The 14,459-nt window shown below is 53.6% G+C and overlaps 1 protein-coding gene and 1 pseudogene across 3 annotated transcripts; both read left to right on the top strand.

Annotated features, from left to right (window-relative positions):
• Window positions 1–230: 230 nt before the first annotated feature.
• On the top strand, window positions 231–14,213 carry ARHGEF15 (Rho guanine nucleotide exchange factor 15). 3 transcript variants are annotated; one of them, XM_012457565.2, is made up of 16 exons: window positions 231–332; window positions 1,981–2,630; window positions 2,915–3,247; window positions 3,691–3,745; window positions 5,089–5,147; window positions 5,249–5,460; window positions 5,558–5,718; window positions 5,899–6,051; window positions 6,163–6,292; window positions 9,187–9,261; window positions 9,370–9,462; window positions 9,547–9,707; window positions 9,804–9,956; window positions 10,110–10,192; window positions 10,295–10,399; window positions 12,543–14,213. In XM_012457565.2, the coding sequence occupies exons 2-16, from the start codon at window positions 2,030–2,032 to the stop codon at window positions 12,692–12,694; spliced, it is 2,526 nt and encodes an 841-aa protein (XP_012312988.2). In that variant the 5' UTR covers window positions 231–332; window positions 1,981–2,029; the 3' UTR covers window positions 12,695–14,213. The 3 variants fall into 3 exon arrangements, with proteins under 3 accessions (XP_012312988.2, XP_012312990.2, XP_012312989.2); XM_012457567.2 differs by having other exon boundaries at window positions 245–332; window positions 9,853–9,956; window positions 12,543–12,631; XM_012457566.2 differs by lacking the exon at window positions 231–332 and adding an exon at window positions 799–840.
• On the top strand, window positions 3,397–3,551 carry LOC135275812 (U4 spliceosomal RNA; annotated as a pseudogene).
• Window positions 14,214–14,459: the final 246 nt, after the last annotated feature.

Genomic DNA, 14,459 nt, shown 5'->3' with positions numbered 1-14,459 from the left:
CCAAGTCTGCCCCTCTCTTCTCATTTCCCTCCCCTCCCCTCCCCTTGCCTCTCCTCTCCTCAGTCCTACCTCCTGGCCCTCCCCTTTTCCCTTTTCTCCCTCCTGTAACACACACACACACACACACACACACACACACACACACACACACACCCAACACAATGGCTGGGTGGGGCTGAGGAACTGGCTTCCTCCGCAGAGATCTCAATCTGACCCTGAGTTCCCGCCCCAGAAACACGGGAACAGACACTTGGAGACTTCAGCCCCGCATTCCTTGTTCCAAGGGGCAGACAGGACAGGCTGAAAATAGCAACTGATTCCAAAATATAAAGGTAAATTTATGGGGACCTACTGCAGAATTAGGGAGGGAAGCCTGCGGGAGGGTCCCTCCATGTGAAATAGGGCTTGGCTCACACCCAGCTGAAGAGACAGGTGGTTGTGCAAGTCGTGAGAGAGATGGTGAGACTCACCGTGGAGGGATCTCTTAGCTGAGAAAGTGGTGTACAGACATCCATGCCGCCCAGCCAAGCTCTGTGCCATCACCGCCCTGTCTTCACCCCTACCCCGTCCACCTCACTCCTGTGAGCCCCCATCCACACAGCTGTGGAGGTAGAACTTGCGCACACACTTTCCACGCCTGAATTTCAGCTTTTCCCCAGACCCCGTTAATCTCTGAGACCCTGGATACCTCTGTCTACCGGGGCCCTGGGTGATGTGCGCATGTGGAGTGCGGTGTGGTTTGTGTGGGGGGGTGTCCGGTTGGGAGGTAGATCCGATTCCTGTTTCCTGCCCCTACTCACTCAGCCCTGGGAGGTGACTGAGAGTGGAGGGGATTCGAGGGTGAGTGCTTGGGGCCCGAGTACCTGGGTTCCTGAGTGGGGGGTAGGGAAGGAAATAAATGCAGGTACCTGAGGGGGGTGGGGTCCCTGAGGGCCAGGGGCTGGCGGGGAGCTGGCCAGTGGTCAAGACCACTGTGTGGATCACTTTGCTAAGTGACTTTCTGCCAGAACACGAGGCCACTGAGCTGCAAGACCCATCGTCTACAACCCCCATGTCTCCCCAATATCATTTCTCAAGACCCAGTCTGAGGCTTGGAGGGGTCTGACTCTCCTGCTGACCCCTGATGGGAGTTTGGGGCTCCCTTGCTCCCCAGCCCTGACCCTGCAGTCTTCTTGGTATTATAGCCTCCTTCCTCGAGGGAGGAAGAGAAACCCAGGCCCCAGCGTCCTGGCCTGACTGGTCCTCTCCTTCAGTCTCCTCTCCCAGCCATCTCCCCAGGACTCCTGCAGGACCCTGGCCTGTGCTGGGCCTCTCTCTGTGACCAGATCCCAGGGCAGGCAGGGATGATTGGACACAGGACAGAGGAGACTGTGCCAGGGCCTTCTCATCTCTAGGGGTCAGAGGCTCCAGGAATCTTGATGGCAGGAAAAGGAGACTAAAAATAATCCGGAAAGGGAGAGTCCAGAGAGAGGAACTGGGAAATGGGGGGCGGAGGGCCAGTGGAGCAGAAAAACAGTGATGCATCCCTCGCAGCCCAGGCCCAGCAGACAGGACAGGCGCGCGCAGCACTCAGACCCAGACAGCACAGAACACACATCGCACAGCCACCCTGGCACTGCCATCTCGGACACTCACACCGAGCACTTCCTAACAGGCCACATGCCACACACTGGACACTCCACTCTCCCCTTGTACACCCACTCGGCAAGCACAGAACTGGCACACTCACAACACACCGTGCCACCCCCCACACAAACCACACACAAACCTCCGCAACACCCTCCACAGACACACGGTTCAGCAGGCAGATACGGAGCGGCTCTGCTAGCAAGGGAATCCCCCCTTATTGAATTTGATGGATTCTCTGGAACCCCTATACCAGCCTTCCCTCCTGACTTCAAGATCCTGCCTTCCAGTGGCCTCACTTTACCCACCCTGCAGGGCACTAAGGCTCTTTCTCTTTCCCTCCCTCCTCCTCAGGGGATGACTCCAGCAGAGCGCCCCACTCCTTTGAAGAGCACAGAGGAAGATGTCAGCGCAGTCCCTTCCTGCAGCGACACCCCCTACACAGAAGCCCCCTCGGATCATCCGCCCCCGCCCTCCTTCTCGTTCCAGGGCTGCCCAGTCCCCAGGGCCTCCTCACAATGGCTGTTCTCCACAAGAACTTCCCCAAACTTCCAATGATGCACCAACCCCAATGTGCACCCCCATTTTCTGGGAGCCCCCAGCTGCATCCCTCAAGCCCCCTGCTCTTTTGCCTCCCTCAGCTTCTAGGGCCAGCCTTGATTCCCAGACTTCCCCAGACTCACCTTCCAGCACCCCCACACCCAGCCCAGTGTCCCGGCGCTCCGCCTCCCCTGAACCTGCCCCCCGGTCACCAGTCCCCCCACCCAAGCCCTCTGGGTCACCCTGCATGCCCCTACTCCCCATGGTGGGGATCCCGGCCCAGAATGGCTCTGCCTCAGCCCCTGGCACTGTGCGGAGGCTGGCTGGCAGGTTTGAAGGAGGTGCTGAAGGCAAGGCTCAGGCTGCAGATGCCCTGGAGCCAGGTCTCCAAGCGGGAGCAGATGTGAACGGAGAGAGAGAGGGTCCCCTCACCGGGAGCGGGTCCCAGGAGAACAGTGCTCCAGGTGAGTATGTGGGGTTGAGTGACCTCAATTCACCCATCTTCTTTGTTTTCAGTGCTTTAAGGCTAAGAACTTTCAGGGGCTACCTTTTCAAAAATGGATTTAATGTTTGGGATATCTGGTTTCTGTATGTTGGGATTTGAAGACAGTCAGGGTGGAGGAGATCAACAGATGCCTGGGGCTGGACCTTGATGTTGCCCTTGCTGGGCAGTTAAAGATAGAGGCAGCCCGGGTGGGGTGGGGCCGGGCCCCAAGGGCTTTCTCCTTAGGATACTCGTCTCCCACAGATGCTGGCCTGGCCTGCCCTCCTTGCTGCCCCTGTGTCTGTCATGCCACCCGGCCTGGCCTGGAGCTCAGATGGGTGCCTGTGGGGGGCTACGAGGAGGTTCCCAGGGCCCCCCGCCGGGCCTCCCCGCTACGGACCTCTCGCTCCCGCCCCAACCCTCCAAGCGTCGGTCACCCAGCCGTGGTCCTCACATCCTACCGTTCCACTGCCGAGCGCAAACTCCTGCCACCTCTCAAGCCTCCCAAGCCAACTCGTATCAGGCAGGACGCCACCATTTCTGGGGACCCCCCACAGCCAGATCTCGATTTGCCTTCTGAAGATGGAGTCCAAACAGGTGCAAGGCCTGGGGGAGTGGACCTCTGGGGAGTGAGGGGACAGGGGAGAGGCAGGGGAGACTAAAGCTCAACAAACTACAACCCCCAACAGGCCCTGGGCTCTTTGCTTCTCTACCAGCTATTGCTCTGGTGCCGATGAAAGTTGCAGTTTTTTTCGCAGTGGCAGTATCGTAGCCAATGAGGTTTACCCAAGGTGTGATTATTGCTAATTGAAAACTTTTCCCAATACCCCACCATGACGACTTGAAATATAGTTGGCATTGGCAACTTTTGGCAGTCTATGGGAACTGAATAAAACAAAGAAGCAAACAAAAAACAAACAAACAAACAAAAAAAGAAAGTTGCAGTTTTTATAGTAACAGTTCCTGCTGGGGCTGGAGTCAAGAGTCCTGGGCTGGGGATCCTAGAGGTTTTTTCTCTTCACTCTGGCTTCTCTCTCCAGGGGACAGTCCTGATGAAGTTCCTCGGAACACTCCTCCAGCAACGGTGGAGGGGAGGTACCGAACACCCCCACCCCTACCTACTCCCTGCCACTCTCCCTACCATGCCTCTAACTGAGGGCAGACTAACCTTCAGCTCCAGCTAAATCCCACCTCCACAAAGGTGAGGGGACAAGGGCCAGGGCTCTAGAGATAAGCAGCCCTTGTTTTGTATCCCAGCTCTGGCCTTTGTCGATTCTGTGACCTAATAGAAGGCCAGCACAGCGGCTTATGCCTATAATCCCAGCACTTTGGGAGGCCAAGGCAGGCAGATCACCTGAGGTCAGGAGTTTAAGACCAGCCTGGCCAACAAAGTGAAACCCCATCTCTACTAAAAATACAAAATTAGCTGGACATGGTGGTGCATACCTGTAGTCCCAGCTACTTGGGAGGCTGAGGCAGGATAATCACCTGATCCCAGGAGGTGGAGGTTGCAGTGAGCTGAGATTGTGCCATTGTGCCCAGCCTGGGCAACAAGAGCAAAACTCTGTCTCAAAAAAAAAAAGTCTTTAACCTTCCTGGGTCTCAGTGTTCTCATCTGTGAAATGGGGCTAAGCATAGGAACCACTGCATGGAATCATGGGGGTATGATACTCTGAAGAGCCAGGCCCAGAGTAAGTGCACCATCTTAACTCCCTTCCCTCACGTTGAGCTTCTATGGCAATTATTGTCTGAAAATCTATTTGGCAATCATGACCATCTCTTCTATGCTATCCAGGCTTGTTAATTATCTCAGATTCACCATTGCTATCAGAAGTTGTCTGGGTCCATTCATTTATTCAACAAACATTTACTAGTGTGGCTTTTAGCTTGGGCGAATGGGGGTGTGGTGGTGCCGAGGACCAGAGCGGGGCAGATAGGGGCTGCAGGTGCTGATGGGAGGTGTGAGAGTTTGTAGTGCATCATGTTAAGCTTCCTTGACACACAAATAGAACATTCCAGACAATGGTTGCTACGTGAGGGTTGAGGAGGAGACTCAGAAGTCTCTGGTCCACAGTAGTTGAGATAAGAATAGGGCCCACTTAGCTCAGGGGGGTCCTCTCTAAATGGCACATTAAAAGATCTAGAGTTTGGGCTGGGCAAAGTAGCTCATGCCTGCAATCCCAACACTTTGGAAGGCCAAGGTGGCAGGATTGCTTGAGGCCAGGAGTTTAAGGCCAGCCCGGGCAACACAGTGAGACCTTGTCTTTCCCCCACCCCAAGAAAAACCCCCAAAAACCTGAAGTTTGATGTGGGGAGCCATCAGGGTCTCTACATCCAACCTGCATGTGGGTTGCCCTGTCCAGCATGGGGACAACAGGCATCCTTGTGGTGGCAGCAGTGGTGGCCCTGGGGACTCCCTTCCCTTTCTTTCTCCACAGGGAAGAGGAGGGGCTAGAGGTGCTGAAGGAGCAGAATTGGGAGCTGCCCCTGCAGGATGGTGAGGGCCTCTGGACCTGAGGGTCCCTGCTGTGACCATCATGCAGTGGGGAAGGGTTTGGGGGCACTGGGCTTCTCTGAAGTGCTATGTCTGCCCTCTAGAACCTCTGTACCAGACCTACCGAGCAGCCGTGCTGTCAGAGGAGCTGTGGGGGGTCGGTGAGGATGGGAGTCCTTCTCCAGCAAATGCTGGAGATGCACCCACCTTCCCACGACCCCCCGGACCTCGTAACACCCTGTGGCAGGAGCTTCCAGCTGTGCAAGCCAGCGGCCTTCTGGATACCCTCAGCCCCCAGGAGAGGCGCATGCAGGAGGTGGGAGCTGGACATGGGAGATGGGAGGAGGGTGCTGGGGTTGGGCTGCATGGGTCAGGCATAGGGGACTGCCACGACTGCCCTCTCTTCTTTCTAGAGTCTTTTCGAGGTGGTGACATCGGAGGCTTCCTACCTGCGTTCCCTGCGGCTGCTGACCGACACTTTCGTGCTAAGCCAGACACTCCGGGACACGCTCACCCCGCGTGATCACCACACACTCTTCTCCAACGTGCAGCGAGTCCAGGGAGTCAGCGAGCGGTCAGTGGCTTCCCATCCTTCCTGGGAACCTGGCCTTAGGCTGCTGGGCACGCCCTTTTCTCTCTCCCTAGCCCAGGTCCTTACTTCTGCGGGTTCAGTTAGTTTCCAGCTCTTCTCTCAAGAACGCGGGAGACCTGGCTCTCTGCCCCGTCCCATTGCTCGCTTTCCCAATTCCTTCAGGTTTCTAGCGACGTTACTGTCCCGTGTGCGCTCTTCTCCGCACATCAGCGACCTGTGTGATGTGGTGCATGCCCACGCCGTGGGGCCTTTCTCGGTGTATGTGGATTATGTGCGGAACCAGCAGTATCAGGAGGAGACCTACAGCCGCCTCATGTGAGTGTCCTGGGGATGGGGAGGAATCTGGGGAGAGGGGTGGGCGAAGGCCCACAGCAGGCTGTGGCACCAGGGTCTCCAGGCAGCCGCTAGCCACGCCTGCTTCTGCAGGGACACCAACGTGCGCTTCTCCGCGGAGCTGCGCCGGCTGCAGAGCCTCCCGAAGTGTGAGCGGCTCCCGCTGCCGTCCTTCCTGCTACTGCCCTTCCAGCGCATCACCCGGCTCCGCATGCTGCTGCAGGTACCTGCTCCACCAACTCCATCGGAGAAATCTCCCGAGGGCCTCTTGTCCAGCTATCACCAGGCCCGACTCCACCTTAAGCATAAAGGCAGGGCGCGGTGGTTCACACCTGTAATCCCAGCACTTTGGGAGGCCGAGGCGGGCGGATCACGAGGTTAGGAAATCGAGACCATGCTGGCCAACATGGTAAAACCCCGTTTTTACTAAAAATACAAAAATTAGCTGGGCGTGGTGGCGGTTGCCTGTAGTCCCAGCTACTCGGGAGCTGAGGCAGAATTGTTTGAACCGGGAGGCGGAGGTTGCAGTGAGCCGAGATTGTGCCACTGCACTCCAGCCTGGCGACAGAGAGAGACTCCGTCTCAAACAAAGAAACAAACAAAACAAAAAAAAAACCCCATAAAATCCCCCAGATCATAACTCTGAATCTGGGTCTCCCAGCCTAGGACCCACCAAACCCTACCTTAGCAGCTGTGTGGGCTCTTCCCCCCACCTGGACTGCCTCCAGGTCCAGGTACAGGGAAAGGGCCTCTGGCTGGAAACATGAGTTCCACACTTAGCTCTGCCACTGATTCACTAAGTGACCTTGGGCAAGTCCCTTCTGCTCTCTGGGTCTCAGGGGGAATGTGTGAGTGATTTTTGAGGTTGTCTCTGGCTGTATTTTTCTACCCACATGCCTTCCCAGCTGGGGTGATATTACCCCCAAGGGGGCAAAAATTGGTTCTTTGGATATGAAAATAATATTAGTTATTCCAGCAGTGGTACTCCATTAAGCTTTAGTGCATAAACAGAGTTACAGTAGATCTGTAGAATTAAACTTTCATGGTTCATGGTAAGGGGGATGTTTAGGGATAATTATCTTAAAAAGGCTCCTTAGTGGGGTGATAATGGGGAAAAAAAGGTGAGACACTCTTTTCTTTCTTTTTTTTTAAAAAAAAGACAGGGTTTCACCATGTTGGCCAGGCTGGTCTTGAACTCCTGACCTCAGGTGATCCGCCTGCCTCGGCCTCCCAAAGTGCTGAGATTACAGGCATGAGCCACCATGCCCAGCCTCTTTTTTTTTTTTTTTAAAGATGGGGTTTCACCATATTGATCAGGCTGGTCTTGAACTCCTGACATCAGGTGATCCACCCACCTCAGCCTCCCAAAGTGCTGGGATTACAGGCGTGAGCCACCACACCCGGTGACACTCTTTTCTTTCTATTCTTTTGTTTTGTTTTGTTTTGTTTTTGAGATGGAGTCTCACCCAGGCTGGAGTGCAATGGTGAGATCTTGGCTCATTGCAACTTCCACCTCCCGGGTTCAAGTGATTCTCCTACCTCAGCCTCCCCAGTAGCTGGGATTACAATCATGTGTCACCACACCCAGCTAATTTTGTATTTTTAGTAGAGATGAGGTTTCACCATGTTGGTCAGGCTAGTCTCGAACTCCTGACCTCAGGTGATCCACCTGCCTCCGCCTCCCAAAGTGCTGGGATTACAGGCGTGAGCCACTGTGCTCAGCCTGAGACACTCTCTTCTATTGCAAAGTAGAGACTCCTTTCTAACCAGGTCACCCAATATGGGGATCTTTAGAGAAGCGGCACAATCACGGCTCACTGCAGCCTCAAATTCCTGGGCTCAAGGGATCCTCATACCTCAGCCTCAAAAGTAGCTGGGACTACAATGCCACCATGCCCGACTATTTATTAATTTTTATTTTTATAGAGACAGGGTCTCACTCTGTTGGTCAGGCTGGTCTTGAACTTCTGGCCTCAAGTGATCCTCCTATCTCAGATTCTGAAAGCTCTGGGATTACAGGCATGAGCCACTGAGCCCAGTGAATGGGGGGATTTTTATGTGAAAAATTCCCAACTAGATTATCAGTGTCTTTATGATCTTATTCAGCTTTATCTATTTCCAGTGTAGACAACACAATAATAATAATGATACTAATCATAATAGCTCAACAGCTATTGAGCTTTCTAGGAATGGTTCTAAGTGCCATACACCTGTGTAAACTTACCCACAACTGTGTGAGGGTAGGAACTATTATTTGTCCTACTTTAGAGATGAGAAAGCTAAGGCATAGGTTACATAACTTGCCACAGGTCATATAGAATTAATTGATGGAGCCGGGCTCAGTGGTTCTCGTCTGTAATCCCAGCACTTTGGGAGGCCAAGGTGGGCGGATCATGAGATCAGGAGATCTAGACCATCCTGGCTAACATAGTGAAACCCCGTCTCTACTAAAAATACAAAAATTAGCTGGGCATGGTGGCACATGCCTGTAGTCCCAGCTACTTGGGAGGCTGAGGTGGGAGGATCGCTTGAGCCCAGGAGTTCTGGGCTGTAGTGTACTATGCCGATTGGGTGTCCTTACTAAGTTTGGCATCAATATGGTGACCTACTGGGAGCGAAGGACCACCAGGTTGCCTAAGGAGGGGCGAAGTGGCCCAGTCCAGAAGCAGAGCAGGTCAAAACTCCCGTACTAATCAGTAGTGGGATCGCGCCTATGAATAGCCACTGCACTCCAGCCTGGGCAACATAGCGAGACCCTGTCTCTTAAAAAATAATTTAAAAAATTAAATAAAAATAAAATAAGAGCAACCTTCTTTTCAACATTTAATATGTGCCAAGAACTATGCTAAGCACTTTACATATATTACCTTCTTGAATCCTCAAAACAATGCTATTGATATATACCTAGCAGGTGGGTATTAGCCCCATTTTACAGATGAGGAAGCTGAGGCTCAGAGCGGTAACAGGACTTGCTCAGGGTTCTGCAGATGGTGAGTGATGAGGTCTGTCAGCCTTGCTGAAGCTAGCCAAAGCAGGCAGGGTCCTCTGAGCTGTGGCCCCTCTGAATCCCAGGGCCACAGATCAGGGGACCCAGTCATCTTTCCTCTTTGTCCCCAGAATATCCTGCGCCAGACGGAAGAGGGGTCCAGCCGCCAGGAGAATGCCCAGAAGGCCCTGGGTGCTGTCAGCAAGGTGGGCAGGAGGGATGCTGAAGCTGGGGGAGGTGATAAGATGGGAGAGAGAAATGGCAGGGAGTGAGGGCTGACTGCTGGGATGGATGATGAGTCTCCCCTTACCCAGATCATCGAGCGTTGCAGCGCTGAGGTGGGGCGCATGAAGCAGACTGAAGAGCTGATCCGGCTCACCCAAAGGCTGCGCTTCCACAAAGTCAAGGTACATCCCTGCCCAGGCTCCCCATCTTGTCCTGCCCCACAGTGCTGCGAAGCTAGAACCTCCTCTGCTTCTGTTTCCTCGCAGGCCCTGCCCCTGGTCTCCTGGTCACGGCGCCTGGAGTTCCAGGGAGAGCTGACGGAGTTAGGGTGCCGGAGGGGGGGTGTGCTCTTTGCCTCGCGCCCCCGCTTCACCCCTCTTTGCCTGCTGCTCTTTAGCGACCTGCTGCTCATCACTCAGCCTAAGAGGTGAGTCCTAGGGTAGGAAGGACCCCAGGCTGGAGTGGGCAGGAAGGGTCCAGCGGGACCCCTGCTGTCCTTCTGAACGACATAATCCCTGGGCAGTGGGCAGCGGCTACAGGTTCTGGACTATGCCCATCGCTCCCTGGTCCAGGCCCAGCAGGTTCCGGATCCATCTGGACCCCCTACCTTCCGCCTCTCCCTTCTCAGCAACCACCAGGGCCGCCCCACCCACCGACTACTCCAAGCTTCTTCCCTGTGAGTTGTGTTTCCTTCAGAAAACACCCTTGGGACCCTTATCTTACCTCTCAGACCTCCCCCAACTTCCCCAGTCTCTCTGTTTTGTGGCTCCTGCCTCAACCCCAGAGGATCTCCTGGGCCAACTGCAACATTTCCCAATATCCCTACCAGATCAGACATGCAGCGCTGGCTGGGAGCCTTCCCAACCCCAGGCCCCCTTCCCTGCTCCCCGGACACCATCTATGAGGACTGTGGTGAGTAGCCCCCTAGAAGGGAGGAGGGAAGAAAAAGTGAGTCTTAGGGGAATATTGGGGAAGAACCTCTATCCCACCTTAATGTCACCCACCCCCAACCAGACTGTTCCCAGGAACTGTGTTCAGAGCCATCTGCACCTGCCAAGACTGAAGGACGGAGTCTGGAGCCCAGGGCTGCCCCCAAGCACCTGCACAAGACCCCTGAAGGTGAGAGAGTCTTTCATTTATTTTTTAAAATGTATTTATTTGAGACAGAGTCTAATTCTGTTGGCCAGGCTGGAGTGCATTGGCATGATCTCAGCTCACTGCAACCTCCACCTCCTGGATTCAAGCAATTCTTCTGCCTCAACCTCCCAAGTAGCTGGGATTACAGGTGGCCGCCACCACACCTGGCTAATTTTTGTATTTTTCATAGAGATGGGGTTTCACCATGTTGGTCAGGCTGGTCTTGAACTCCTGACCTCAGATGATCTGTCTGCTTTGGCCTCCCAAAGTGCTGGGATTACAGACGCGAGCCACTCGTGCCTGGCCTTATTTCTATTTTTTTTTTTTTTAATTTCTTTTTTTCTTTTTCTTCTTTTTTTAGAGATGGGGTTTCTCCATGTTGGCCAGGCTGGTCTCGAACTCCTGACCTCAGGTGATCTGCCCACCTCAGCCTCCCAAAATGCTGGGATTATAGGCGTTAGCCACCGCACCCAGCTCTATTTTTTTAAATGGAGGTCCGGGGGGTCTCACTATGTTGCTCAGGCTGGTCTTGAACTCCGGACCTCAGATGGTCTGTCCACCTTGACCTCCCAAAGTGCTGGGATTACAGGTGTGAGCCACCCGCGCCTGGCCTTAGTTCTTTTTTTTTTTTTTTTTAAATTTTATTTCTATTTTTTTTTTATGGAGGCCAGGGGGGTCTCACTATGTTGCTCAGGCTGGTCTTGAACTCCTGACCTCAGATGGTCTGTCCACCTTGACCTCCCAAAGTGCTGGGATTACAGGCGTGAGCCACCTGCGCCTGGCCTTAGTTCTTTTTTTTTTTTTTTTTAATTTTATTTCTATTTTTTTTTAATGGGGGGGTCTCACTATGTTGCTCAGGCTGGTCTTGAACTCCTGGGCTCAAGTGATCCTCTTGCTTCAGCCTCCCAAAGTTCTGGGATTACAGGCATGAGCCACTGTGCCTGACCGTGTTTCATTTATTCATTTAATAAATATTTATAGTGCCACTTGCCGTTCTAGGGACTATGAATCAAACACACCACACTTCCTTCCCTGCTGGAGCTACGTTCTAGCAGAGGAGGTAGAGGATAAAGAATGAGCCAAGATAAGTAAGTTATAAAGTACATATGAAGGTAATGAGTGCTATGGATGAAAAAAAAAAATGAGCAGAGCAAAGAAGACCAGGAGTTCCAGGGTTGGGCAGAGTGAAATTTGCTTTTTTCTTTTATTTTCCCTCCCTCCCCCCCTTCCCTTCCTTCCTTCATTCTTTCTTCTTTCTTCTTTTTTTTTTTTTTTTTTAATGGAGTCTTGCTCTGTTGCCCAGGCTGGAATGCAATGGTACGATCTTGGCTCACTGCAACTCTCGCCTCTCGGGTTCAAGCAATTCTTCTGCCTCAATTTCCCAAGTAGCTGGGATTACAGGCGGCTGCCACCAAGCCCAGCTTATTTTTTGTAGTTTTAGTAGAGGTAGGGTTTTACCATGTTAGCCAGGATGGCCTCAATCTCTGACCTCATGATCTGTCTGCCTTGGCCTCCCAAAGTGCTGGGATTAAAAATGAGGTCATGGAGGTGGCAGGGACGGGATTATGGCGAAACCCTGTCTCTACTAACCCTGTCTCTACGTGAGCCACCGCGTCCAACCTACGAGTGAAATTTTCCATGGAGAGGCCGAGATGGACCTCACTGAGAAGGCAACGTGGAGCTTGATGGAGCTAATTTAGGCCCACAGTGACTGGGGGAAGAGTGACCCAGCTGGAGACAGCAGCCAGTGCAAAGACCCTGAGGCTGATATGTGATTGAGGAACTGTCAAGGGGTCAGTGTGGCCTGAGGAGAGACAACGGGGGAGAAGCAAATGAGGTCATAGAGGTGGCAGGGATGGGATCATGCAAGACCTGACAGTTTCCTGCAAGGACTCCACCTCTCACTCCAAGTGACATGGGCAGCCACTACTGAGAAGCAGCCCAGACCCTCCCCAAGCTGCTGTCACCTCCACTTCCGATGCCCTTTCTACTGATGCTCCAGGCTTGTCCATGAATTCTCACATCTACAATGACCCCGAAGGCCTGAGACCCCACGAGGCCCCCTTTCCCTCCTCACCTGCTCCTTGCTTCCACCTCACTGGAGCCCCTGTCTCTCTTCCCCCAGGTTGGCTGAAGGGGCTTCCTGGGGCCTTCCCTGCCCAGCTGGTGTGTGAAGTCACAGGAGAACATGAAAGGAGGAGGCACTTGCGCCAGCACCAGAGGCTTCTCGAGGCTGTTGGGCCTTCTTCAGGCACCCCCAGTGCTCCCCCGCCTTAATGCAGGCTGAGGAGAGGGCACAGGTTGGGAGACACCTACCAGTGTGGCAAGGAGAGGACAAAGCCCATTCATCCATTGGATTCACTGTCAGTGGAGATACTACCTCTTGTGGCAACCAATAGAGATCGAGCTTCAGGACAGGGCAGCCAATGAAAACGGCCGCCGGAGCCCACAGCAATAAGATGAATGAGGATGCCTTGACTGTGTGGCCAATGGAGACATAGGCTTAGTGCAGAGCAGCCAATGGGTCCTGAGCTGGCTGAGCCTACGGCCAGTGAGTAATCCTGCTACGCTCAGGACCAAGGAAGACAAATCTAGGTCATGGCAGTTAAAAAAGGGCCTCATTGGAGAAAAAGCCCTAGGATAAAATTGAGAACAGGAATGAGCAGGAACCCAACCAGTCAAAGAAAATAGTGATCTGGGCTCAAGAGACCAGTAGTCACCCTGCTTGGTTCTGCAGCAATGACTGGTCCTGTCTTTTGAGTCTGGGAAATACTAGTTTCCATTCCTGAGTGCTTCCTGTGCCCTCTCAAGCCAGTTTTTCTCTTCAGAAGAATTCAGAGTGTGTGTCTCAGAACATGTGTGTGTGTGCACGTGCATCTGTAGATATGTGTGCATATGCGACAGGGAAGGCATTCTGCTGAACGTGGTGTGTGTGTGGTGATTGTACCCCTCTCCCTCCTGCAAATGACTGAGAGCTCCATTTCTTCCTTTACCTCCCATTTTTCCTGTTACTCGCTCCAAGAAAGAGGCTAAGTCTGAGCTTCAGAAGAGACTGTGCTGGTGTGTCTCGACACCCAGGGGAGGAGAGCCCTGAGCTTTGGGTCTCTTGGAGACCAGCGTTCTGTGGCAGTTGCAGGGCTATCTTATGGAGCAGTCAACAGCCTGGCAGAGGAGCCCAAGGAACTGAAGATGGCTAGTAGCTGGGGCCTGAGGACCTTGAAGTCTGCAGGCCCTTCTCCTTGCCCCAAACACTGGCCTCTGTAATTCCTGCCTGTAGATCCCCCAACTTGAACTATAATCCATCAGCCAGCTTCAGCCTTGAGCTTCAGAACCACACTAAATTCCACATCCAGGTGAAGAAACGGGAGCTGTGGATCACAGGCCAGCCAGTGAACCCCCTGGGCTTTCTTGCCTTCGTCCTGATCCTCTCACAGAAACACTCGGCCAAACAGTGGGGAGAGATGTGAGAGCAGTGTGGCTGTCCAACCCCATCCAGAGAATCTGCTTCTGGATGAGCAGACGCCTTGCATGATACCAGAGGAGGTGAGGGACAGAGACAGCAAGGCAGACTGTGGCTGGCAGGGGGACCCAGGCCTGGGACAAGGCCTCCCCTTCAGCTCAGGCAGAGCAACTTGCCCAGGACAGACAATGTCACGTTGACCACAGGAGGAGCAGGGAGTCCGGGAGACTCAGAGGGAGAAGAGCACTGGCATTCGGCGTGTCCATGACGTTGGAGGCTCCCCTAGCATGGTGCCTGACATATGGGAATTCCTCAATAAATTGTGGTGCATTTGTACTGATGCTCTCCGGAGAAGTGTGTGCATATAGGAGCAGTGGAATCCAAGTGTGGTTTCACAAGGAGGATGGGGCTGGTGGGAAAGGAGTCCAGAGCAGGGGTCAATTCTGTTGGGAACTGGGGCTTGAAGGTCATGTGCAAGACTTGAGTGTGTCAGCCCACTCACGTTTCCTGAGGGACCTCAGGTGCTGGTGGTGGTGGCAATGGTGGTGGGTTTGCAGCAGCTGCAGGCTGGGCAATGCCTGG

This window comes from Aotus nancymaae, unplaced genomic scaffold (genome assembly GCF_030222135.1).
Source record: "Aotus nancymaae isolate 86718 unplaced genomic scaffold, 86718_ANA_hifiasm-v0.15.2.pri h1tg000018l, whole genome shotgun sequence".
NCBI classification, from domain to species: domain Eukaryota; kingdom Metazoa; phylum Chordata; class Mammalia; order Primates; family Aotidae; genus Aotus; species Aotus nancymaae.
This window is presented reverse-complemented; position numbering and strand designations above follow the sequence as displayed.